The sequence below is a fragment of the Corapipo altera genome, unplaced genomic scaffold (genome assembly GCF_003945725.1).
Source record: "Corapipo altera isolate COAL_440 unplaced genomic scaffold, ASM394572v1 50, whole genome shotgun sequence".
Lineage (NCBI taxonomy): Eukaryota > Metazoa > Chordata > Aves > Passeriformes > Pipridae > Corapipo > Corapipo altera.
The window spans coordinates 1627332-1653194 of record NW_020884889.1 but is presented as its reverse complement, the minus strand read 5'-3'; the positions used below and the strand labels follow the sequence as shown (position 1 = coordinate 1653194).

General features: G+C 46.8%; 2 protein-coding genes across 8 annotated transcripts; one reads left to right on the top strand and one right to left on the bottom strand.

Annotated features, from left to right (window-relative positions):
* The first annotated feature begins 1284 nt into the window (after window positions 1–1284).
* ANKDD1A (ankyrin repeat and death domain containing 1A) lies at window positions 1285–14349 on the top strand. 5 transcript variants are annotated; one of them, XM_027644132.1, is made up of 15 exons: window positions 1285–1381; window positions 3812–3915; window positions 4581–4700; window positions 5242–5340; window positions 5771–5875; window positions 6691–6789; window positions 7206–7304; window positions 8231–8329; window positions 8653–8751; window positions 8974–9072; window positions 9998–10096; window positions 10908–11003; window positions 12089–12290; window positions 12996–13127; window positions 13361–14349. In XM_027644132.1, exons 1-15 carry the CDS (start codon window positions 1348–1350, stop codon window positions 13420–13422), a joined length of 1548 nt encoding a protein of 515 aa, XP_027499933.1. In that variant the 5' UTR covers window positions 1285–1347; the 3' UTR covers window positions 13423–14349. The 5 variants fall into 5 exon arrangements, with proteins under 5 accessions (XP_027499933.1, XP_027499935.1, XP_027499932.1 ...); XM_027644134.1 differs by having other exon boundaries at window positions 4581–4679; window positions 13361–14346; XM_027644131.1 differs by lacking the exon at window positions 13361–14349 and having other exon boundaries at window positions 4581–4679; window positions 12996–13336.
* Window positions 14350–14427: 78 nt separating this feature from the next.
* On the bottom strand, window positions 14428–25221 carry SPG21 (SPG21, maspardin). Of its 3 annotated transcripts, XM_027644139.1 has the most exons (10): window positions 25067–25221; window positions 23382–23439; window positions 22084–22177; window positions 18692–18853; window positions 17800–17880; window positions 17041–17186; window positions 16418–16526; window positions 15860–15967; window positions 15342–15482; window positions 14429–15045 (listed from the first exon to the last, which is right to left on the bottom strand). In XM_027644139.1, the coding sequence occupies exons 3-10, from the start codon at window positions 22144–22146 to the stop codon at window positions 14923–14925; spliced, it is 933 nt and encodes a 310-aa protein (XP_027499940.1). In that variant the 5' UTR covers window positions 22147–22177; window positions 23382–23439; window positions 25067–25221; the 3' UTR covers window positions 14429–14922. The 3 variants fall into 3 exon arrangements, with proteins under 3 accessions (XP_027499938.1, XP_027499940.1, XP_027499939.1); XM_027644137.1 differs by lacking the exon at window positions 25067–25221 and having other exon boundaries at window positions 14428–15045; window positions 23283–23383; XM_027644138.1 differs by lacking the exon at window positions 23382–23439.
* Between the last annotated feature and the right edge of the window lie 642 nt (window positions 25222–25863).

The window sequence follows — 25863 nt, the reverse complement described above, 5'->3', positions numbered from 1 at the left end:
TGATCGGGATCAGCATGTGCTCCCAGCCAAAACCAGCAGTACAGAGAGGAGGGAGGGCTGGAAGAGACTCCTCCAAGGAGTCCTGACAAGGACCAGGTCTGTGGGCCAGCATGGTACAGGGAGGGAATACAAACTTGATGTCACCTCTCCTATCCTGAGACCACCAGCAAAAACCATAGACTGGTTCGGGTTGGAAAGGACCTTAAAGCTCATCTCATTCCACCCCACTGCCATGGGCAGGGACACCTTCCACTAGAGGAAATTGCTCCAAAACCCAACCTGGCCTTGGACAATTCCAGGGATCCAGGGGCAGCCACAGCTTTTCTGGGCAACCTGTGCCAGGGCCTCACCACCTTCACAGGGAAGAATCCTTCCCAAAATCTCATCTAACACTGCTCTCTGACAGTTTGAAGCCATTCCCTCTTGTCCCATCACTCCACGCCTGTGTCAAGTCTCTCTCCAGCTCTCTTGGAGCCTCTTTAGGTAGTGGAAGGTCTACAATAATGTCTCCGTGGAGCCTTCTCCTCTCCAGACTGAACAATGCCAACTCTCTCAGCCTGTCTCCATAGCAGAGGTGCTCCAGACCTTGGAACGTCTCTGTGGCCTCCTCTGACTTCACTCCATCAGTCCCACATCCTTCGTATGTTGGGGAGCTCCAGAACCACATGCAGTATTCCAGGGGGGATTAGTCTGGGGGACCCACAGAAACAGGTCTGATTCTCCCCCCAGCCTCAGCTCAGCCTGGTTCCTTCCTCATCATACTACCAAAATGGAGACGAAAATAAAATACAAAACCACTCACAGATGCTGAAAATGGAGAATTCACTAAAACTCTGAGGGAAAAGCCCTTTTGCCCCCTCCTGCACTTGCTGTCGGACCTGTGGTAATGAGAGCACCTCATTCCCTGAGAACACCAAATCCTGATCCCTGCTTTCAGGGGTAAAAAAAGGAACAACTCACCCCGTATTTCTCACAGAACAGAAATCCCTCTCCTCCTAAATTGCTTCGGAAAGAGAGTTAGATTAATTTTAAATTAAACCACCCACCACCTCCAAGCAGCAGCGCCCAGCAGAGCCGCGCTCAGATGAGGGGCGGCACCCGGCCGGAATGGCGGCAGCTCTATGTACCCCCTCAAATCACGCCAAAACGGCCCGAGGACACCGCGTTTGTCGGGAGGAGAGCTTGTTTTATGATATTTTGCTTTAAAGAGAAGCTACAGGGGCGCTCTGCGGCGGCGGGGCGGCCCGTGAGGAGGCGGGGACGCGCCTGTCAGCCCGCCCGGAGGCGGCGGGGACGCGCCTGTCAGCCCGCCCTGAGGCGGCCGCGGCGGGGCCGCTGTGTCGCGACATGGGCGACGACTTGGCCTCGGAGGGCGACACCCGTGAGTGGGGCCGAGGCGGGGGGCGCCGGGCTGTGGCGGGGGATTCGCGTAGCGGGGCCGGGCGGGCGCCGGGGGAGGGGGTGGTCAGGGACAGAGCGGCGATGCTCCAAGGAATAACCAGATGCATGAAACTAACCAGAAACAAAGCAGGTGTATAAACCTACGGGTGAATTAAGAGCTGTTTTGCCTCAAAGCATCCTGTACCCCTGAGATGCTGCATATAACTCCAGTACCCCCCACTTGGGGGGTTTGGCCCCCTTTATCCCCTGGTTCCCATCCTGGGTCGTCTTTGTGTCCTGCAGCTCCAGCTAGAGCCCTGTGGATGGTTTTATCACATTTCTCTGCATGTCTTTCATCTCCTTTGCTGTTTTTTAACATCTCTTGCATAATAAATTGCCCATGAGTTGGTGCATTGGAGTGAGGGTAAATAATTTAAAATGTGTTCCACACTGTTTGGGATAACTGAATTCATATTCAGTAACACAAATTACAAAACACTCTGGAATCTGAGCTTGAAAGAGAAGTAAAACTGCTCAATATCCACCGAAATGTTGCTCTTGGATGGGTTTATGCCATGATGAGGAGTGCATTTACCTTTACAGAGCTAGCAGAATTGTGTGGATCCTAAACAGAAAACTCAGACCACCAAATGGTTTTCCATGTGTTGCTGAAAATAGATAAATTGCGGCTTCTACAGCCTTGGTGATGCCGGGTTTGTTACTGCATCTTTACAGGTAGAGGAGAGAATAAATAAGGCAAGGAGTGCTTTGGCATCTCTTGGCAATGATGCTTTGTGTGACCATAAAATGTAACAACACATTTCTGTCACTTGGAGAGCAGAGGCAGCAGCATTTTCTTAGCTGAAACATAGAATTTACTCCACTGAAAGAGTAGCATTTACAAGGAGGTGTGTGTGTGTCATCCTTGGTGTTGATAATTAACAAAAACTCCACGTGTTTTTCGTAAGTTCTCCTGATATTTCCTCTCAAATCAAGGGTCTATGTGGTGTGGAAATGCAATCCTGTTAACACCCCTGACCAGATGATAACAGAGTCTTAATATACATTACAGGAAATCCTGTTTCTGCAGAAATCAGTGTCCAGATCCTACTGCCTTAATTGTAGCAGCAGGTTCAACACTGTGGAATGCACACTCTCAGATGATCGTGTCTGGTGTTAAGTGGATAAGCACACTATTGAATGATCCTGTTGTATTATTTGTGGTTTTCTTGAGCTAAAGTTTTTTGTTTGAAGGTAAGGGGAATAGAAATTGGAGAATGAGATTATACCTCTGTTGCTCTAAGAGTCCACAGTAGGATTGCCTTTCTTCTGTGTCAGAAGAACAGAAAAATGGGGTAGTGCTATTTAGGCAGCAAATCTCCTGTTTATCTCCTCAGTGTGGTGGAATGGGAACAATAACATGTTTTGATGCCTCTTGTATGGCATGTGGTTAGTGTCTAGTTGATAAGTTGAAACCAACTGAAGTTGCACTGAGCCCCTGAAGTAGCACTGAGATGTTCAAACTGCAGCCTGAGCTCTGCAGCAGCATAGGAGAAAGAAAAGTCTCTGGGCCAGCTCTCCAGTGGGATATTATAGGCTGAGGATCTGAGTCAAGCACTTCTTGAAAGAATTTCCCAAAAGCAGTAGGGCAGAGACCGAGTCCAAAAAAGACTGACACCAGCCGTGCCAAAAACCTTCAGAGCCTCCCTGTGGGGCTGTGGCAGCCCCAGAGTCACAGCTTTACTCTCGTTTCTTGGCAGGAAGGTTTGTTCGATCAAGGAGAAGATTGCTGGGGCAAGGCCCAGCATGGAGAGTAAACACTCTTAAATTGTGCCTAACTGTGCAGGACAAATACTGCCAGTCATGGTAAATTATATGCAGAACTGCCACAGTTTATTAAGAGATGCAACACTAATCACAGGCCAGGCTGGCAGTTCTGTGCTGCTTGGATGGTTCAGGTTGCCCGGACGGGGACGGCAGGACATGTGTAAAGGCCTCCTTGTCGAGTGGTGGGATGTAGGTGGAAGGATGGATGAAAGGGTGATGTGTCAGAGCCTTTACACCGGCTCTGGGCCTTAGAGGTGCCCAGAGGACATGGCCCAGAGGACATGGACCTCATGGACCAAAAGGTTTTGTAGCTGGAGCAAATCCATGAAGAGAAAGAGACTGAATTAGAAGAGAAGTGAGTAGGACTGGAAGAGCACTGATGTGGTACAGGGATACTCAGGGAAGGAGAGACGGTGGGAGAAGACAAATCCAGCAAACATGCCAACATCTGCAGGACTGGGATTCTTGCTGGAAGAATCTTTCCACAGTCACCCTTCCCTGAAGCCACAGGGGCCAGTGAGATGAAGAGGAGGTTTGTTGGGGCATGCTGCCCTGTGCTCCTTGCCAGCACTGTTTTAATGCTCACTCTTCTGCTCTGCTGCAGTGCTTCAGTCAGAGAAGGAGTTCCATGATGCAGCCAAGCGGAATGACACGGCCAGGATGGAGGAGCTCATCAGGAGAGGGGTTGACATCAAAGCCAAAAACAATGTAAGTCCTGGGTTTTTCCACTTCTAAGCTGCAGGAAGTGCTGAGGGTGTGTTTCAGAACTGCAGCTCCTTAATGCTACTCTTCTCATTAGCTGCTTAATTGGTCAAAGCTTTAAAATACACCACCCTGTGCTAAATAGAGCCTGTGGCAACCAAGCAGTTCCTCAACACACTGGGACCCCCACTATCATCCTGACCACACTGGAAAGCTGCAGGTGCTGAGGGAGGGTGATCATTTATGGTTCCCCTTGTAACCTCTGTGCCAGATACAGACAGTATGAAAGGCTTTGATTTTGCTATCTCTGCATGCCAAGGCTGTGGGACAAACTCAGTCCCTGGTGCAGGTCTCCCCTTGTTGACCAATATCTTCATAGAAATATGGGATTACACACATCCCTACTGTTTCAGTCTATCCCTTGATGGGAAGCAATGTTCTTCACTCCTGTGCTGTTGTTATAGCCCAGACCTGCAGTTCCTGAGCGGAAGGTGACTAACACCTGCCTGACAGGAGAGGAGAGAGACAGAGGGTCGTGTCCAAAGAAGACCCTGCACAGTATGAGAAATTCTGGCTCCATGGTTGGCCAAGGAGATCTTAGCCTTCAGGAAGGCTGGTGGATACACACACTCTGCATACATGAGCCTTCCCTCTCTATCCTTCCCTTCCAGACAGACCGGAGTGCCCTGCACTGGGCCGCGGGAGCAGGGAATGTGGATGCTGTGCGGCTGCTCCTGGGTCACGATGTCCCCGTGGATGACGAAGACAGTGTACAAAGGCGACTCTCCCTTGCATGTCCTGCAAATGTGTTCGGTGTTGGGGGAGTGCCAGGGACTGGGTGCTGGGCCAGCAGTGACAGGTTTCACCTTAGCCCTGGGTGGGTGGCACCTGCTGAGCAAGGGGCTGGAGCGAGACTTGTTTTCAGAGGTGTCTGTGCTCTGTCTTTTGGCCTTTTCCTTGCATGCACAGTGACTGGGAGTAGGCTGGTGGAATCTGTGAGGTTTTCTGTAGAGCATGGGGAAGCTTGGCTTCTGGTCATGTTGTTGGGGCTTGTGGGACGACAGGGACAGTCAGTAAATTCTCTCTCCCCCATAACAACCAGGCAAATACACACCATTAACTAGGAAGTGGCAGTCTGGAGGCAGGTCTCTGCTGAGCTGCTGTGAATATCTGTGGCAGGAATAGTAATAACTGGACAAAGTGAGGCTAGAAAAAATAACAGTGAGAAACAAATAGATTTGGGAAACTGCAGGAAGCTAAGGGGACAGCTTTCCTCCATGGTGGGGATGGTGCTGGCTGCAGTTTAACTGTGAGTATCTTTCTTCTGCCCAGTTTGGAATGAATGCTCTTCTCCTGTCTGCCTGGTTTGGCCACCTCCGTGTCCTGCAGATCCTCATCAATGCTGGGGCCAAGACTAACCGTGTCAACAGGGTGAGAGTCTCCCTGTATGGGCCCATCACACGGCTCTAGATGGTGCTGAGGGACGGAGAGAGACTTACCTGTGGTTAGGTAGTCCTGCACTCTGCCTTATTCCTAAAACAGCTGTAATTCAATAATTGAAGCTATAGAGATGCACACAGCATCCTCAGCTCATGTTTGTGCAGTGCTGATGTGGAAGGTAGTACAGAAGTAGGAAATGGGTTTAGTGGGTCTGTAGTCTGTGTATTCCAAGACAGACCTTGGTTGGGAAAAGCAGCATTAATAGTCCAGTCATAACTTGCTGTCTGCAGCACAAGGAAGTGTAGCCCTAGAGGTGCAGGGAGGCGTGGAATGGGTCTTTGCTAAAAGGAGCAGGTTGTCAAAAGAGACTGTCCCACAGAGCCGGACTTGTTAAATGAGCAGTCCTTTATCTCCTCTCCAGAATGGCAGGAACTTACTCCACTGTGCTGCCCAGAGGGGACACGTCCAGGTCATAGAGTTCATCACGGAGGTCCTGGAGGATGTGTGTGTGGATGAGACAGACAAGGTAGGAAAGCTCATCACTGCTTTGTTTCTTGAGGTCTGATATTGCTCTGCTGAGTTTAGCAGGGGTGTTGCTGTTGGTTTTGGGAAGAGACTTGGAGTCAGATGCTATTCCCAGAAGTCTTCCTGCAGAGCAGGCTTAGGGATCATGGGGATTGTGGCTCTGGTCAAACTTCTAGCAGCCAGGACTTTTGCAGAATAAATTCAGGAATTTCAGTGCTGTACTCTCTTGCTGATGATCCTCCTGAGTGTGTTATAGGTAAGCAGTAACCAAGGGTGAACCTCTTTCAGCATGTTCCAGCACTGGCTGATCTGTTCCTGGAGATGGCATAAGAATAAGGAGTTAGTGCACATTCTTTTCTGCTCCACGGCCTTCATGTTTTCAAGAGTGATCCCCACTCTGATGCCTGGGAGTTAAATGAAGCAACAAGAGATTTGCCTTTCCCCAAAAGGGGTCCTCACTCACTCAATTATTGGGGGCTTACGTATGAAGTCAATTTTTTCAATCCTTAGTTGTTTTTAATAAATTATTCATTATCCTCCATTTATAGGAAATAACCACTGAAAAGACCTCTTCCAGTGTTTGGTGAGACCAACATGCTTTTTTGCCCCAGTGGGTAGTTCTGTTCACCTTGTTTTATTAGGGTCATCCCAAATATAACGCAGAATAAAAGCAGCAGAATAAAAGATAACTGCAGCACTTCTGCCCTTTGTGGAATGGGTTATTACCCAAGGCATCACTGTATTTCTTGCAGCAGATGATCTGATATTTTGCTTCCTGAGCCTCTTTGGACTGTGTTTCCTCGTTTCCTTTCCCAGATGGACAGGACAGCATTTCACCTGGCTGCAGAGTATGGGAGACTAGAGGTGGTGGAGTTACTCATTCGACTGGGTTGTTCTCACAGTGCCAAAGACAAGGTATGGGCACAAAATGACACACAAGGGAAGTGAAGTCCAGTGATATGGATATGAAAATCAGGGAACAGGATACCAAAAGGCTCATGAAGGCGAGTTTCCACAGTTTTAACTATGGTTGTGGTATGTCAGAGCTTTTCTCCCCTATCCACTTGCAAGCCATTTGCACCTCAGTGCATGCTGGATTTCTCTCCAGGGCTTTTCAAACAGGACATGCAGCAAGCCTGGTGTACCATGCTCCAGTTTAAAGTAGCTGGGCTTCTTCCCTCCCTGCTGCAACTATTAGAAGATTGCTTCAGTCTCGTGCTACTGGTTACAACCTCCTTCTCAGACACACTGCATATACTCTGTGCAAGGTTGTGGTGTATGAACACACAGTCCTGTGATACATATATTTACGAAGTAATGTTTACTTTCAGGAAGCAAATACAGCATTGCATTTAGCTGCTAAAAATGGACACCTCTCTGTGCTGCAGAAGATTATAGGTGTTGGAGTGGACCTTGATGAAAAAAACTCAGTAAGTACATTTAAATGAAATAGTAACCACATCAGTTTCGCCCTTTTCCTCCCTAGAAATACATTCCTGCCACAGTCACCAGGCTGAATAGTCAGTATTGACAAGAGAGGTCTAGAAAATAGCTGATTTTATCTGAAGCCTGTGTGGGTAAATCCAGGTGCCACTTGAAGAGTATCAGTGAAAGGCAACATCCGTCTTGGACTGATTTCCAGCTCTAAAGTGTTGCCTTCTCTTCCTGCTGTATCTGCTGACCTGCCTTATCACTCCATTTAATCTCCCTTTTTCTCTCTGACCCTTGGACATTCAAGTGCCTAAATGGTTTTTGAATGTGTTTTAAACTAAACTGCACCATGCTTTATAGTATTGACTTAGTCACTGAACATATGGACCTTCTGTTTGAGATCTCCCTTTTGACAGGTCTGCTCTGGAAAATTACGTGGCTGGAACACAGCTAAGGATTTAGATGGCAAATATTGGCTTAGTATTGCTGTTATTTATTCCAGGGCACACTCTCAATTAAGTTTATCAGCATTTTTTTTTAGTCTTGTTTCATTACTGTCTTTGAAAAGTGTATTTGATTGTGATTAAGATCTGAAACAAAGGGGAAGCCACCTTCTGTAGTAACCAGTAGCATTTGTCTCCCCCCAGATGAGCTGCCCTTTGTTCAAAGAGCAGTAATAAAACCAGATTAAATCACTTAAGAATTCTGCTTGTTTCTGTTTTCTTGTAAAGAAATGAGCTACAAACCTCAGAAGGGAGAATCTGGTTGAGGGTCACGGGTTTCCAGTTCCAGATCCTTGACCCTCAGAATTGGTACCTTAACATGTCATGGATTCAGAAGATGGGGTAGAGTTTTGCTCATTGTGCTGCTCTGTCTTGGCCTTGCCTACAGAAATGCTGCCTGTGTCCTTTTCTGCCTTGTCCAGGAAGGCCTTACAGCTCTGCACTTGGCTGCTGAGGGGGGTCACAGGGACTCTGTGAAGCTGCTCGTGGAAGCAGGAGCTGATGTCAATGCCCAGACCCAGGTTAGCTCCATGGAGGTCATTCCATTTCCAAGCACTGCTTTGTGGATTTATGCCTGGCTTCCCAGGTTGGGCCTTGTGAAGCCCAGCATTAAGGAACAGCACAGGGAGCCCAGAGGAAGGTAGACATGGTTTTGTACAAAAAGGCAGGTGAAGCTCTCTGGGACTGGTTTGGCTGTGGAGACAATCTCCATGAATTTGTCAGTGTGGGGCCATGGGGCTCTTGTAGAAGGGAAACAGAGAGCTTTCTGTGGGTAGTCTGTACCAATTGCAGCCTCTGAGAAGAAGCCCTGACTAACACCCCTCTCTTCTGAGGTGCCTCTCAGAAGAAGATGAACTGCCTTCATTATGCAGCTCTGCATGGCTATGAGGAGATAGCCAGGATCCTCATGGATGCAGGAATCCACACTGATGCTGTTAATCATGTAAGTCCATCTCAATGCTCTCACCACTTAAAAAAGGTGAAGTCTGTTTGTAGAGCTGCTCGAGGGCACCAAGCAACTCTGCAAGGACCAGTGCTGCAGTATCCCCAGTCAGCCCCCAATGCTGAGGGGCAGCTGTGGTAGAATAAGACATGCTGGGCACAGCATGGTTCTTTCAGTGCCATGAGCTGAGCTCTTCCTAAGCACAGGGTCTTCTTTCGACAGCAAAATGCATCAGCGACACACATCGCGGTCCTGCAGAACTTCCCAGCCATGGTGAAGCTCTTCATCGAGGCAGGGTGTGACCTTGACATTCCAGATAATGTAAGACTGCAGCTCCTGTTCTTTGTCTTTGAAATGTCAACCAGTTTCAGGGGGGATTTGATTACCTTGGGGACAGGGTTAAAGAGGAGTGCTTTAAAATGTGGAAAACCCAGAAGCGCAACTTAGGAAACGTGAAACCCATGAAACGATTCTGAGTGTTCCAGTGAGATAATTGCTTGATGGCATTCAACACATGGGCTGTGCCACATCCCTGGCACCTGCGCACAGCAGCACTGCAGTCAGCTCTCTCCTCCTTGTTGGAAGCAAGTGGGAGAAAATGGAAGATATTCTGCAAAACATTTGGAGGGCTGAGAACGGGAGGCAAGCCTGCAGATAGCTGGTTGTCTCACCAAGTTGAATTTTCTGAATGAAGGGCTTTGTGTAGCTTGTTTCAGTTAATGTTCATTCTTGTAGCAATGTTCCCTCCTGACGACACCATAAAATTGCCACATTTTGTGTTTGATTTTACTTGTTTCCATTAAACAATCCCAAGGGAGGACATTAACCCAGCCCTGTGTCCCAAGAACAAAGAACTGGCACAGGTCCTTCCCTCCCATGGCCAAAGTACCTGCCCACAGAAATTGTTTAAATAATAGGAAATAATATAATCCTATAAGTGACCCTGGAGAGTCTTATGGAGCTGAAGACATTCCTTATCTAGACTAAGTCTAGAGGATTAGATCGGGGAGGCTTCTTAATGCTGGTCCTGGGACAGGCACAGACCAGTTTTGCTCAGCCAGAGGAAACCAACTCTAGCTGGAGGTAGGAGGGTGTTTAACCTGCAGCTTGAAAAGAGGTAGAGGGGAAAGGAGGGCAGAGCTGACAGCATTCTTACAGCATTTCCTCCTGGAAATGTTCTGCCTTGTCCTTCCAGCCTCACACTTGTCCTTCTCTGAAATGTAGTCCTTTCTCCCTCTCTGTGCAGAGGCAGCAGACCTCACTCCACATCGCTGCAGAGCACGGCAGGCAGGACATCGCCGAGATGCTTCTCATTGCAGGAGTTAACCTGAAGCTGACAGACAAGGTAAAGTCTCCATGGGTTGAATAGGTCCTGTGGGAGTATGGAAGGAAAATATAGATAGTCTTTGCCACTGTCTTTCATAATTTCCAAGGAAGGCTAGTAATATTAAAATCTGGATATTTCCAGGGATAAGGCCTTAAACCACTGCTGAATAGGTTATTTTGTTGTGTTTTCCAGGAAAGAAGTGGCTGGTTTTTAGGCAGGTAGACAACAGTTCACACAATGAGCAACCTTTTCCTTCTCAAAGTTGTTCTCATTTCTTCTGCTTCTACTTGTGCTATCGCACACATTAATATCAAAGATCTCAAATAATGATTAGCAATAATACCCCAAAAATCACAGCACACATATTTTAATAGGATAAAGTATCTGATCTAGATCTGGCATTGTTTCCAGGGCTTTTGCCCTCTAATTAAATATCAACAGAATTCTAGAAGCATCAGGTAAATTGCATGTGGCCTGAAAGTGTGGTGTGGCTTGAAAGTGTGGTATGTGCCCAGAAAATGCTGAAGAGTCTTGGGCAGAGAGCAAAGCACTGTTTGCTATCCTCAGTGGGTTAGAGCACATGCAGACCTGAAGCCACCTGGCTGAACTTGCCATCCTCCAGCACTCTGTGGAACTACAGTGACACTCAGCTCAGGGAACACATTCACACTTCTCTGTGTGAAATTTGGTTTCTGCTCACATCTGCTGCTTATAGGTGGAGAATAGGTCCTGGCTGGGTGCATTACTCAATAGTCCTGCTGCTGCAACAGAGCTTGTACCTCCTAAGATGAAAGGTCTTTTCCAGCTCATTTTCCCCTTCTAATTTCAGCAGGGGAAAACGTCTCTGGATGTCGCTGCCCGAGGCAATCACATCAACCTGGTGGACATGATTATCAAAGCCGATAGGTTTTACAAATGGGAAAAGGTGAGCAGCTCACACACCATCCCCTGCCCTTTCCAGGGCAGATGGAGTTTCGTCTACTCCATTGAGACTCCACATACCAGCTGTCAAAGGAAAAGAAATACGGGGCATCCTGTGACAGCCCGACCTCGACTTTCATCCCCTTACTAAAGAAAACCAGAAGTCTTCACGGTGCCAACAGCATCTACTTAAGGCTTTCCTTATTTAAAAAGGCCCCTGTTGTTAGAAATCCCAGGCTGTGCTGCCAGGAATAGAGGTTTTCAAAGGTTCTTTGACAGCTGTTCCCAAAGCCCTGTAGAAGGGGGTGGGATAGCATTTGTTCCTTTTTCGAGGAAAAATTGAAGGACTGAGCAGGAAAATGCTTGGCCTAATGTCACCAAATGGGATGTGGTGAGTTTTTCAGCAGTGGAAGAGAACTCCTCCTGAGAGCAGTGATCAGTTCTTCTTGGAGTCATACAACCAGCTTTCCTCTCAAACTGCAGCTGCTCAGCCCCAGTCTGCCACCTGAAACCCTGCTTTCCCCAGGCCTGTGCCCAAACCAAGCTGAGCAGAGCATGTGGAAAGTACAGCCAAATGCCACATCCCTCGTGTCTTAAGATTTTGGGCATTTTCCCATACCAGGACTCTAGAGGGAGAAGAAAAGGAAGGAAAGGAGGGCACACACCTGTGGCTCAGGCACAGCTTCAGGAGTAATGCTGTGTAGATCAAGCCCTTCATGGGCTTCCCATGCAGCCCTAGGGAATGTCATCCAGCCTCTTTGCAGCAGGGCATGTAAAGGCTGTGAGCACAAGCCTGTGTTGCAGGGAAGCAGGAGATTTAATTAAATGATCCTGCACCAAGCCCAGATAAAAAGCAGTATAGAAATGGAAATCATGATCCACATGGGTTTTTCCAGCAAAGCAGCTTTTCACGTTTTTTGTTAAAGTACCTGGTTAGTACAGAGCAAAACAGGAATAAAGAGAGTAAAAAAAAAAAGTGCTGTGCCAGAATGAACTTGCAGCGACCTGCAGAGCTGAGGGTGTGGGAGGCTGCAGAATGACAGGCACCCTTGCAGCACCCCGACTGAAACCCCTGTTCTGGCTTTGCAGGACAACCTCAACAGCGACTCCGACTCGTGGATGGCAAAGCACTTGACCTTTAAGCAAGATCACAGGCTGGAAACACAGCACATTCGCTCAGTCATGTGGAGATTAGCCACTAAGTACCTCAAACCTGGGGAATGGAAGAAGCTGGCACATTACTGGAAATTCACAGATGCTCACATTAGGGCCATTGAGCAACAATGGACAGGTACAGAAAACGTCCCAGGTATTTTCCTTCCTTCACTTGAACTGTGCTTCTCGGAGATTCAGCTGCAGTAAGAGCAAAGCATGAAGGAAACCTGTTGGTTTATTTGAAACAACCTAAAGATTAGGTTAAAAATTCTGCTTTTAATGAATGTGGACTTACCTACACACTGGAATTTGTCTAGGAGTAAAGCACACAAGCAGGGGGATTAGTGGTTCATTGCTCATTCCTTAGGAGGCACTTACCAGGCTAGTGGGTTCTTGCTACAATTCTTGTTCTATAGGACAGGAGAAACTTGCTAGTTTTATTTTTTTCTTTGAAGGATATGAACCAAGAAGGTAGTGATGTTCCATTTAGAGTTTAAGAGATACATTAGCAGAAGCAGGGTCTGAGGGTCTGGTTTGGCTCCTGTCAGGACTCTGTAGTTTGGATAATGTGAGCAAGGGGCCAAGCTGTGCTCTGAAGGCAGAAATTCTGTATTGCCATGAAAGACTGGCCAACAAGTCCAAGCTCATCCAGGGCCACTCCATTAAGTTTCACATGAATCCAGCAATCCGACCACAACCAGGAAATTAGCTAAACCATACTTTGGAGCCTCCTAGTAAAATCCAAAGGAAGGGGTGTCCAGACCCACCAGTTCAGAAATCTGCTCTGGTCAGGGGCATGCACTCCAAGGGTGGGATTCCATTTGTGGTTTGATCTTGCCAGGCACTAAAAGCTACAGGGAACACGGCCACAGGATGTTGCTGATCTGGCTCCATGGCGTGAATACTGCAGGAGAAAATCCAATCAAGGGGCTGTACGAAGGCCTTGTGGGGATTGGAAGAAGAGATTTAGCAGGTAATACTTTTGTCTTCCTTCACTCAACATTATTTAAATCAATTTATCTGAACTCTGTGGTTACACCACACACACAGAGGAAAACTTCAGTGAAGCCAATTCAGACAAGCTGAAAGCACCTGCCCTTCCCCCTTGCTTCCATTACATGTCATTTCTTTCCTCTTCGTTTTGATAAGTGAGCACATCCTGCCACGGCTCCATACTTCCGTGCAGCAGAACATTCTCTCTTTCAGAAAGTATCCGGAAAAAAGCCAACGCAGACTCCACCTCTCCACGGAAGTGCACAGCGATGTAACACCGCGAGCAGCCTCTGCTGGTCTCAGAGCTACAGGAGAAACACTTCTCTGCTGCTGCTCAAAGGCAGCTGCAACTTAAGGGCTTCTTGTCAGAAACAGCTGGCACTGCTGCACCCTTCTGGCTCTGGAATGACAAGGGTAAAACAAATGCTCGTGGTCAAAAATGCTTCTTTACACAGAAGGGAGATTTTTACCAGCAATTTCCTATGGTCTGGGTACTCTAAAGGGAGTTCAGTGAGCAAGCCTCACTTGTCACACTGTATCAGGAAATATTACACTGTTTTACTGTAACTTGTTTACAGCACGTTTGTACAGAAATTTTTGTCAGTTTTTTAAGTTAATGAGGGTAAAAAGCCTTTGTTTTAAGGAGTGTTCTTTACTTACCATATTGGGGGGTGTCTGTCACTTCCCTCTTATGGTGGGAATTTAAGAAGCAAAATCAAAGATACCGTTTGGTCCTTTTGGAACCTTAGGGGTTGTGATCTTTAATGCTTTGACTCTTCACAGAAAGTTTCTGAGAACAACATTAACATATATAGTGTTTATAAGTTTACATTAACATACGTGTACTGTTTATAAATCAAATAGGTGACTAATGACCCCTCTTACCTTTTCAAACTGTATCTTTTCAAGAGATTAGTTATCTACACAACCTCTGGCAAGGCCATATAGTTTCCTTACATACCAATTCATCATCTAATACTTCATGTTTCTTTTTTACGGCATTGCAAGGGGAAAATAATGTCTGTATTTCAATAAATCTAGATTGTACCCTCAAATTTGCAAGTTATATCTTGTCATCTTTATTTAAAAAACACTACACCATTCTTACTTAGTGCAACCTTAGGGGAACTCAAGCAGAAGGTGCTGGTTTTCTTCATTTCCAGAGGTGTCTGTAGAGGCAAACCAGGACTGTATTGAACTCCACTGCTGTTCTCTTGGAGTCAAAACAAGAGACACTTGCTGAAAGTGAAGTTTTATTGAAAACCATTTTTAAGCAGCAAGAAAGTTAAAAATTCAAATGCTTTATTTCAAATAGAAACAAACTAACTTACAACACAACATACAAAGCAAATAAGTGATGGCAACATGGTCACTTAAACATCTTTTAAATCAAACATTCAACAAAAATATATGTCAGCTTATAAGGACACAATCTGCATGTGGTAATATATACAGTCAAGTGAAAAATATAAAAAGAAATATACTGTTCTGCTTAAGAACATGACAGTGAAGACTTTGGTAGAAAAAATGTCTTTATTGTTTAAAAGTGTAGTCTTCAAAGATGCTTCCTTGAATCCAAAGACTAAAAATTAAAGAGATCTATCCTATTACACTGCTGGAGGTTTCTGTCCATGGGTAGTTCACTGATTGCTGATCCTGTAGGAATCACACAGTGATAATCGGTTAACATAAGGGAAAAAGGCAGAGTGGGAACAGTTGATTGTACACAGGAAGACCACCAAAGTGATGCCTCTGTTTCACTGGCACTCCCAAGCCTACTGCTCTTCTTGCTCGTTGCTGGTGTGAAGACTGATCTTCTGGACTTCCAGCTCCTCTGCACTGACCATGGAGGGATCGATGGCTGCGTACCGGGTACCGTGGAACTGCAGCAAGTGGATCTGTGGGACACGGGAAATAACACGGGAACAGCTGTAGAAGGACACTGATAAAGGAGAAACATTCCTTCCAAGTAATTTTTGTGAGGATGAAACCATGGCTCTGGAGTACAACAGAAAACCCCCAAAAGCTGCTCCTCCATGAATGTGGCTGCTCCAACCCTGCCCTTTGGTATCAGAGATCTCCGAGCACACAGAGCTCAGGGAAGTCAAGAAACAAAACAAGCACAGAGCAGGAGTTTCCTGCTGCTCTTGTGGCTAAACACATTTTTAGATTGAGTTTGAATTCAGAGACTCACCTGAATATACAGGTTGACCTCAGCACTCCTGCAGAGATAGGGGAAGTTGCCTCCTGTTTTGAGGTGAGCTCTCCTGGCATTGGGGTAAAGTTTATACATTTCTTCTTTCGCTTCCGTCGAAAGCGCGCTTTGGTCGAACACCTACAGAACAAGTCCCAGCAATCAGCTCTGAATCTCAGATCTTCTTGTTACATCAGACTGGCTCTGTGTTGCTCCTAGAAGTGCCTCTCAGCTTCTTTGTGGAACAGTGTAATGAAATGAAAACAAGCAAACTTGTTGGGCACTGACAGCTAGAAAGCCAAGGTTGGAATACTGGAACATATGGCTGAGTTACTGCAACCAATATCCAACTCAGCGTAGCAGAGAAGAGTCACAGTGTTGCCCAGTCAGCACAAGGCTTCCCTAAATACAAAGTTACGTGCTGCAAATGCTTACTAACTTGCTAATGTAATATCAAGCCCATTTGCCAAGGGGAGGAAACAGTGCTTAAGAAAAAAATTTAGTTGACATGAACTTACATCCATAATGGTTACAGGGATGTCTCGGATTTTGTGAGGTTCTACATAGGAGTTCTGGCAGTTGAGGGTGAGTCTTGAGGCAAGTTCGCTCTGCCCCAGGCTCTCCAGCTTGCAGGAGAGAGAAACACTGATTTAATAACATATTTCACTGCAGAAAGTTAATGTAATGTGAACAATAAAGTCAAAGAGAAGTTAGTTTTAAATGGATGAAGGTTATAATTCCAACTCAGTATTAGTCTGCATGAGACAAATGCTTAGAGCATGTTCCATTAGTTGCTCCTGCCCCCAGGGAATGGCCTACAGATGTATCCCAGTACTTTCTCCTCTTTCATCTTAGTTCCTTAACTTCCTCTCTTTTGATCTACATAAATAAACAGAACTAAGGTAAAGTCACCACACCAGTTAAACTGACAGTCAGCACCTGCTAAAGATCCATTCCTCATTCCTCACTCCTCCCTCCTGGGCCAGGGAATGAAGAAAGCACAGAAATCCCTACACCCTCCTGCTCAGTAAATCTACAGAGTGACACCACAGCCATTGGAGCACGCAGATACCTACCCTGTCCACCATGAAATCAATCCCATCTGCCATCTCAGGATCTAGAGGACCAGATGCAAAGTTCCCAAGGACAATTTTTTTCAGCATAAAAGCAGGCATCAGCCAAAAGCTAGAACAGAAACAAGATATAACAATCTTCAATCACCAAGAACTCCAGCACTGAGATGTTTTGTTGTAAAAGCTCCCTTTACTTGCACAGACTTTGTGCCTTAACTTCAAATGAAATCCTGAAAAAGCTTTAAGAGCAGAGAGATGGAAGACATGGCAGCTTGGTGCTTGAAATGTTCTGGGAGGCTTTTAATCTTACATGGCAAAAGGGTATTTTAAACACACTGAGGAACACTTTTCTTGCCCTAAACTTCTTTTGTTAGAAAACAGGCAGAGTTTTAAAATCTGACCACACATCCACAGAGGATCACAGAACAACTTGTCTAATTCCACACTCTCTGTTGTGAAAATTTCCATTCCCCTTGGGGTATGGCTTTAAAAGTCATAAATATTCCATCCCACACTTCCCTTACCCAGGTTGAATGAGGTTAGATACATGTCCAACCCAATCATGGGACATTTCATTGCAAAAAATTAATGCCATAAGTCTGCTTGCTTGTCCCAGTCTTCCTTACCTGTTTGCTGTCCATGTCTGATTGAAGATAGAAGTGTCACTAAAGGCATTACACAAGATCAGAGACTGAACTCTGGGAGATTTGTGTGTGTATTCAGCAAATTTTTGAGCCAGAAAGCCTCCCAGAGAAGCTCCAAAAAGGTGAACCTAATACAAGGAAAAAACCCAAAAAACAGATGACGTTACACTTGTGAAATGTGCCCTCTGAGTCACAATGCTTGATTACAAAAATAGGTCATTCAAGTTTACCCTGTCCCCATAACCCATTTTTTGAAAGAATCACTATTCCATTCATCTTCTGGTTTTATGAGTGACATAAACGTGATAAATACTGACAGAAGGAAATGTTCCACACAGAATCACAGTGCAAATTTCTTTGTGTTCATCAAGCTTAAGAAAAACCTCGAACATTTCACTTTGTTCTCCATAGCTATTCCAACCCAAGGTACTTGATTGTGGTGTTCTGTACTATGTGAGTTAGGAATGATAACCTCCATGGGATCTCATGAAAAACTGAAGTCAACCCATACATTTTAATAAGCATAGAGTAGCAGTTGAATTTAGGCCAAGTGTTACAATTTCCAAGGGTATTCACCTTCAAAAATAAACTAGTTTCAAATGTGAAATTGCAACACAGCCTCTTTATTTATAGCCTGCATTTTTGTGTCCTATTTTCTACACTGGCTCTCAAACAAGACTGTTTGAAACATCAGGTTTTTACTGCAAGGATACATGCACTTCCCCATCTCCAGGCACTCACTTTATCCAGCTGAAGGTGGTCTAACAGTTTCCTGAATCCATCACAGAACTCGAGGTGATCCCAGTACACTGGATACTGCAACTAAAATTATACAAAGCTAGGAAAAGCTGGTCTCAGATCAACCTGCTTCAAAGTCATACCAGTTCTCACATTAAGGTTTTGGGACATCAACCTGCCTCTCCTGCAGGGTGAGGCTCTTCAGCAAGGTCCCCACAGTCCAGGGGTGCAAACCACTCCCCCTCACTTACACAAAAACACACAAAGTGCTGCAGAGCAAGTTTGCTGGGGAAAGTGCAGCATTGCCTCATCCTGTAGTCAGTGGGAAGGGAGGCTGTAACTGTTCTTCAGTAGTTTTGTAGCACGTAACAGCTACAGAAATCATTAACTGCTGCAAGAGACACAGTAGGACTCCTAAAACCAGGCTGTTTAATATTGTACAAATCAACCATTTCAGTTCAGCTCAGGAGCTGGGAAGCCACAGAAGAGCAGGCTGGGTTTGAAGGAGTGACACAGCATTTGCAGGTATTATATGGGCTAAGAACCACATTATCCACCATCCAAAAGGAAAACATGGAAGCCCTGAACTAACTCCTGTGTTTGCCTCAGCACTAACAAAGATCCAGCTGGAGGCAAAAATGACTTGTGTCCAGGACACACAAGGGGAAAAATAGGCTGAAAAGTTAATTGTGTGCATGCACAAGGTTTTGGGTAAATGCTGCTGTGAACACACAGCAGATTCCAGCCTGGATCTACACGCTACCTACTCCAGAGTGCAACTTAGCAGCAAGTTTTTGGTGGATTCCCTTAGTCAAAACTAAGTTCATTATCCAACTTCTGATTAGAGCAACAAGCACGAGCACACCAACTCTGACACAGGACTGAGGATACTCACAGCAATAACTCTGTAGCCCCATCCAGTCAGTGCCAAAATTTGCTGGAAAAACACATCTGCAGTTCCACTTACAGGAGGGAGAAATATGAGTGGGCAGCGAATGCTCCTCGGTCCTGCATCATACAGTGACCAGACTTTACTGTCATCATCATCTACTATTATCTGGAAAGAGAGGCACAGGAGGGACAAGAAACACAAGACAAGTGAGATTCTTCAGCCAGCTTCCAGGATTACTTCTAGAAATTTCCATCATCTAGTAAATGTTATCATACTCATGACCATCTTTTATTCTTCCTCACAATAACTTCCTTCTCTAAGGTTGTTTTCTAACTGGAATGACAATCATTGTGTGGACATAGCTGGAACAGAATTGCAGCCATGCACCATCAGACCAAATGCTTTGTGCACCCTGAGATAAGCTGGACAAGGAACTGCACCTCAGGAAAGGAACTTCCATGCTCAGGAGAGACCCAGGAGGTCAGTTCAGGGTACCAAGAGCAGCAGCTGGAGGCTGGAAGAGCCAGCACTGCCCCAGGGACAGCCTTTTAAACAATCATCAACATTTGCATTCGTGGACAGAAGATGTTACAGGTCTGGATCCATGCAGGCCTGCTGAATTAACCAGCTAACACAAGTTATTGATCTGAAACACTTAGAGCTGCCTGCCAGAAACAGAGACACACACAGCTCCCAGGACAGCACTGCAAAGCTGAGCTGGGAGGAAAAACAATTCCATCATCTGGCATCATCTCAGGAGCATCTGGAGTGCCCAGGACACACGGTTGGCTGAGGCAGATTATTCTCACATGAGGTGCTACCATTAATAAGCAGCTCCTTATATTCATCAGTATCTTCAAATGTATAAGAATTGGGTCTTCTTTTCTAGTAGTGCTAAAGCCTGACTTGTTTTGACAGAGCCTGTTCTACCAGCAAACTGTTTTGTTTATTAACATTTCCTTTCAACTCCACAACCCAGCAGAAGTGTGTGGCTTGTACCAGATAACAAGCACAAACCTCTGGGGAAAGCCCATGTCACACAGTGGGAATTCATCTCCTCTGTATCAAGATTTTGCAGCTTTTTGAACAGTTATATACAAGCACAATTTACTTTTCCAACCCAGCAGTTAAGCTTCTCAGCAATCAGAGAACAGTGTAACACAAATCAGATTTGCTTGACTAACAAATCTGCTCCTAATAAAGCCAGTATTTCAGGCTCTGGGGGCATATGAGGAATCACATGATACTGTTGTTTTCTAAAGTCTTTATAAAAAAAGGAAGACTGCATGCCAGAGCTTCCAGATCATTGAAACCATTCAAACATAAACTTTCTATAAAAGCTCTCCCAACCCCCCCTCCCCCAAAAAAATGCCCTTTGAACACAACTCCTGGGCTCCAGGCCTTGCCATTCTCAGCTGTCCTCCCATCAGTAATGCTGGACCTGTTCAGGGTGGCTCCCTTGAGTTTTGCAAGGTCAGGGTGTCCCTTGCTGAAGACTTTTAGGAATGACTTATCTAAGACAAGGAGTAGTGTATGTAAATGGAGATTCACAGCCAAAGCCAGAGATTCAGTCAAGAAATGTTATTTTCTGTGCTGTACTTCCTATGTCTGGCCAGGGCAGGAAGGGTGATGGAGCTGTGCATTTCCTGAGCCTGTCAGGAGAAACATCTCAGCCTGTTCTCCAACAAACTGCTCTGGCTCTGCTTCCTTAGGTTGATCTGACAGCAGTAACCAAGGCTGGTCATTCCTTCCTGCACTTCTGGGGGGGATAATGCATGCAAATGTATTCCCAAAGAGCTTCAGATATTAATTACATCTTCAAATTGGGGGGTTTTTTCCCCTTCTCTCTCCAGTAACCAGGACTGGTTTGTTTATTTCTATCTTCTTCACACCCCACATTCACCACTGTGGCATCTCTCGATTTTGAGCAGACGGAATCACTCATGAGGGTGAGGCACTCCCTGGTCTGAAGGTCACCAGGGCACCATCAGCTTCAGTTTACACGTCCCCAGTTATGAAACCCTGAGCACTCGCAGCAGCTGGAGGCAATGGCTGCTGCCAGTGAGCTGCAGTGTCACAACATCCCCACGGCAGCAGCACCGTTGTAACCACAACCTCCAGCTCACTATATTGCATCCCATAAAACAGAGCCTCAGAGCACTCACACCTCTTTCCACTGAAACACCTTCTCCTGGCTTTGCTGACCTGGTGAGGTACTGCCTGAAGGCAACAGCGTGACACGAACAGACCCAGCAGGTCTGGTACTGCCCAGAAACAGCTGGACAGCCAGGGACAAACAGAGCACGTGTAGTCAACAGCAACAGATCTTTCTGAATTGCAGAACACACAAACTGGCAAAGTGAATGAAAATCCTACAGCCTTAAAGGTGTTCCTGCAGCCAACACTGCCATCCAGATTAGGGAACCAAACCGACTGGAAGTCAGCTTAGCCCAAAACCAAACTATAACACACCCCAAGCTAAGCAGGCCACTGACTCTGCTCGGCATGTACAGCCCCTGTGCTTGCAGGAGCAGGCTGGGGGGGGAAGGCAGCACTGTCCTTCAGTCTGGCAGGAGCCTGGGCTGCTGCTGCAGGTCAGGCTGTAACCACAGCCTCAGCAAGCCTGACCTGCAAAAGGCACACGTGAGAGCCTGACCTGGTCAGGAGCCACGTCCTAGTGCTGCACCCTGTGCCTTCTCTGTCCTTGGCATGTACAGGGCGGGAGCTGGAGCACTGCACACCTCCAACACTCCCCTGGGGACTGCACACCTCCAACACTCCCCTGGGGCTCGGTAAAAGGAAGTGGAGAAATCCAAGAGAGAAGAGAAAGTCATTGGACAGTGTGATTAAGCAAAAGACATCTAAAGGACACACAGCAGAAGAAAGCATTTGGGGTTTTCCACCATGGTTAAGGATCTTCCCCCTCTCAGTAACCCTGTGTGAAATCCAACTGCTGAGAAGTTGCTTTTAGATGCTGCTTTAGCCTGAGGATGATGTGTAGGGACGGTGGAGGTGGCTCTGGCAGCACAGGGTCAGTGCCCTGCCTCGGTGCAGTGCACACAGGCAGCTCTGAGAGGCCACATTTGATCCCCAGCACACACTATCTCCTTGGAGTCTCCTCCTCAGGCATGGCTGGGATCAGGACAGCAGGTACTGCTGCTGTGGGTCACAGCTGGGAGTCTCTGCTCCCCATCGCTTGCAGAAGCAACCTTTGAGAAAAATGAAAATGAAGGGTGTGCTTTCATGCACTCACATGACACCTGGGGCAACAGTTCAGGAGGCAAAGCAGGTCAGTAGCATAGCCACAGCTGCCCTGCATTAACCACACAGTTTGGTTTCCCCCCCGCTACAAAACAAGGAGACTTCACCCACAAGACAATTCCAGCTGTACATACCTTTTTAAGAGGAACTGTGCTTCTGAACCAGTTATAGTCAGGAGAGACTTTAATCTCTCCCATGATGTTTAAAAAAACCTCAGTCTGGGTCAGCCTGCAAAAGAGAAAGTGAGAAATCAATACAGCAGCTTTCCCGTGGGCAGCACTCGAAAGCTGTGCTGTGGACATAAAGCACTGCAGGGGGATTTCTCTTATCAGTTGATGGCACTGCCTCTGACTCACACCAAGTTTACTTTTGCTCAGTTTTCATCACAAACCATGTAATTATTCCCCCAAGAGGCAGTCACCTGACTGCCTTACTGCACCACCCTAACTGTGAAATGATGACGCTTTTGTAACAGCATTCCCCTGGGACAGCTGCAGAGAAACTCAATTGTGTGGCAGGCTGTAAGTGGCTTAAAGCCTTAAAGCAGGTTTTTGATTTGTTTTAAATTGATAAAGCACTCCAGATTTATAGCTAATAAATATTCATACAATTCACTCAGCAGCTCACAGACATTATTTTATGTCTCAGTATTCAGACCACATCCTTCCATCCGAGTATAACTGACCCAGAGGAGTCCCAGAGCACATCAGGAACATCATCTGATCCGAGGCTTAATTTACAGAAGATTCCTGAAATTTCAATTCTATCCACACAGAAGCAGACTCTTGTCAGGAGTTACCAATGAAGAGACCTTTGAAACGCAACAATTAATACATTTGGAACAAACTGATTCAGAGTTGGGGCCACACAGGAATGCTACTAATTCATTCCCCAGTCAGAATGTCCAAGCACACATAATGAGCATCTTCTAATACTCCATTAATTAGTAATAAACACTGAGGTAACTCCAAGATTTAACTCTTTTTTTTTAAAGCAGCTTAAAAGAGACCATTAGCTTCCATTTTTACAACAAATGGCATCGAACATTTTGAAGCTTGGAGACTCAATAGCTTCACCCTGAAAGCCAACTGCCTCAGGAGATTATTTTCATGCATTCACACACAGCACTGAGCATAACAAAACAAAGAAACTTTTGCTCTTGTTACTTAACAGTTGCCAAGCCTAAATCAATAGGTTTTGTTTCTTAATTCTTCATAAAATAAGACCTCGTTGTGCACTGTGAGTCACTGCAATTCATTTCTCCCTGCAGGAGAGCTGCCGGTGGGCAGCTTAACCAGCTTACAGGGGTACAGCTGTATTAACAGTTAGTTACAATTTCCTCATCTTTCAGTCTTCATTTGCCACGTTCCAGGTGCAGAAAACATGAATTTTAAAAGGGGAAGTACCTTCTGAATTGCAAGACAACACACACCTTCCACAGAGCACGAGCTACACCTCTCACGCCCAAGGGCTTCAGGTGGGGAGTTCACCTGTGGGGCCGCTGTTTCAAATTTGTAGTTTCATTTTGGTGCTTGCTCCAATTATTTTGCTCTCTATCACAGTCTGGCAGCAGGTAAAAATACAGCAAAAGTGAAAAATACCTATTTCCAAAGCGGAGCAGGTGCAAGGATGTGTTACTGGACTGGGGGACAGCGGATCACTGGAGAAAGGAAACAGCGGTTCAGACTAATTCCTCTCCATAACCACACACCAGTGGCTCTCTAAAAGCTGTTTAGCAAACAACAGCGTGACAAAGCTGTGGCAGACATAAATTACAGGAAATGCCTTAAAACACACATTACCTTGGAGTGTTATACTGACAGGGCCAAGAAGCAAAAGTCACAGCCAGGGACCGCACGGACACGGAGGCGCCGGAGAGGGAGACTTTCTACTGATAATTCTGCCTGCCAGAAAGGGTTGGCAAATCTCTCCCCGTTGTGATCACCTCCCTGCTTCTGTCCCCTCAGTCTTTCAGCACCATTAAGATGATTTTTGGGGGCTGGGAGCACAAAGCTGTGTCATTACACTGGGTAAGGAAAAGCTCCAATGCAGGTGAACTTTGTCCTGCACCTCGTCTCACGCCATAGTGAGTTTAGAGTCCACCTGAAATCCGAATTTTGAGCTTCCCAGCTCACCTGTTATCACTTGTGGAAGTGAACCATTGGCCTATAACACCTGGGCTGATTTTCCCCAGCTTCCTTATAAAGGTGCATCTATGCCCACCACTGCTAAGGGCTGCCCTCCTTTTCAGGAAAGAGGAAATAGTTTGTCTTTGAATGAAGAAGTTTTTGCTGATGTCCTGTTACTTAAATGCTGTTTGGTTTTTTTTTTTCCTTTGACATAGAAATGCAGCATTAAATTTGCACACACAAACGCTCATGTCAACAACAACACATGCTTTCCAGCTACAGAAAAGCTGAATCACAAACTCGGCCACTAAAGGTAACTCAGACCACAAAGAACCCGACCAGGCTCTGAAGACCCAATTTTCATTTTTAGGAAAACCAAACAACCCAAAGAACTCTTATCTCCTAAAAACAACTCCTCTACAGGAAGCATCACCTATGGATGAGAAGCAGTTGGGAATGCTCTCCTTGTGAGTTACCCAACCACACCAATGACATGCTCCCTTCATTACTGATTTAGAAAGGCAGTGAGAAAGATTTATGGGTAACTGGGGCACGGCCGCACCACCTTCTCCTCTCCCTCAGCAACACTCCCATCCCCTGCTCCATCCCCATCTCAGCCACACTTGGCCCCCCCCAGCTTTGCAGGGGGAAGGAGACAACCGCGCACTCAGCACCCTCAGCACGGGCTTCCCCCCCTGCAGAACCGACTGAGGCGGCCCCTTCCCTGAGAGACCCCCGGAAAATGAACCCCAGGGCGGGGATGACGGGCCGAGTCCCAATCCTCTCCCTCAGGGGTCCCTCCAGAGCTTAAAACACGCCCCCGCAGAGCCCCGCGACCCCCCCCCCGGCACAGCCCCTCAAGGAGTAACACCGTCCCAAATAATGAGAGACGCCCGCGGCACCTCAGGGCCCGCCCGGCTCCTCAGAGCTCCCCCTGAGAATCAGGGGCAGCAGGCCCCTCTCCACAGCGACAGCGGCAGACCCCCACCTTGCCCGGTCGGTGCTGGGCGCTCACGGGCTGGGAGGGCCCGGTGAAGGATGGCGGACGAGGAGCAGGACGAGGATGAGGATGAAGAGCAGGATGAGGACCGGGATTTCCCACCCCCCCCCTCGCCCCGCGCGCCCGGCCGGGGGCACGCGCCGGCCGCCACTTCCGGGTGCTGCGCCCGCGCCCCCCACGTGACTCGCGGTGGGCGGGGCGGGGGCGGGGCCTGGGGCGCTCGCGTCGCCATCGCCGCCGGGGTGGGAGTCACGTGCCCGCCCTGTAATTACCAGTGGTGGGGGGGAGGGGACTGTAAAACTAAATCATTCCGCCCTCAGGGGCGCCTGACACTATCCCAGGTTGCTCCGACCTGGCCTTGGACACTCCCAGGGACGGGGCAGCCACGGCTTCTCCGGGCAACCTGTTCTCTGACAGGTGATACTGAGTCATTCCTCTTAATGACCGGGCGGGGGGTCAATTAGCTCCGTTTAATTGGTATGTGATAAACAGGTGAGCTGAAACAGACCTAGAGTGACCTGCCGTTAAAGGTGCGCTCTCCGTGAGACGTGCCCAAAGGATGCGCTTCATTAGGTAATATATATTTATATGTATTTATATACCCTGCTTGAAGATCACCCCAAGACACGGTGCATGATTTTCTATCCACTCCTAAAATCGCTTCGTTTTACCTGAAGTTTTCCACTCTCCGTCTCAGCTTGATATTTCCACGAAAGGCTTTTTAAAAAATTACTTCTGCGATCCAACGGAAGAAGAATAAAAGCCAGGAATCACCTGAAATAATG

What these genes read in the sequence shown, in the direction of transcription:
- ANKDD1A (XM_027644131.1), top strand. Translation starts at nt 1,348, where the DNA reads ATGGGCGACGACTTGGCCTCGGAGGGCGACACCC. An exon ending in ACATCAAAGCCAAAAACAAT is followed by an intron (nt 3,916 to 4,580) that starts GTAAGTCCTGGG and finishes CTTCCCTTCCAG; the next exon opens with ACAGACCGGAGTGCCCTGCA. An exon ending in CCGTGGATGACGAAGACAGT is followed by an intron (nt 4,680 to 5,241) that starts GTACAAAGGCGA and finishes TCTTCTGCCCAG; the next exon opens with TTTGGAATGAATGCTCTTCT.
- SPG21 (XM_027644137.1), bottom strand. An exon ending in GCACAGTTCCTCTTAAAAAG is followed by an intron (nt 18,854 to 22,083) that starts GTATGTACAGCT and finishes CTCTCTTTCCAG; the next exon opens with ATAATAGTAGATGATGATGA. An exon ending in GGGGCTACAGAGTTATTGCT is followed by an intron (nt 17,881 to 18,691) that starts GTGAGTATCCTC and finishes GTATAATTTTAG; the next exon opens with TTGCAGTATCCAGTGTACTG.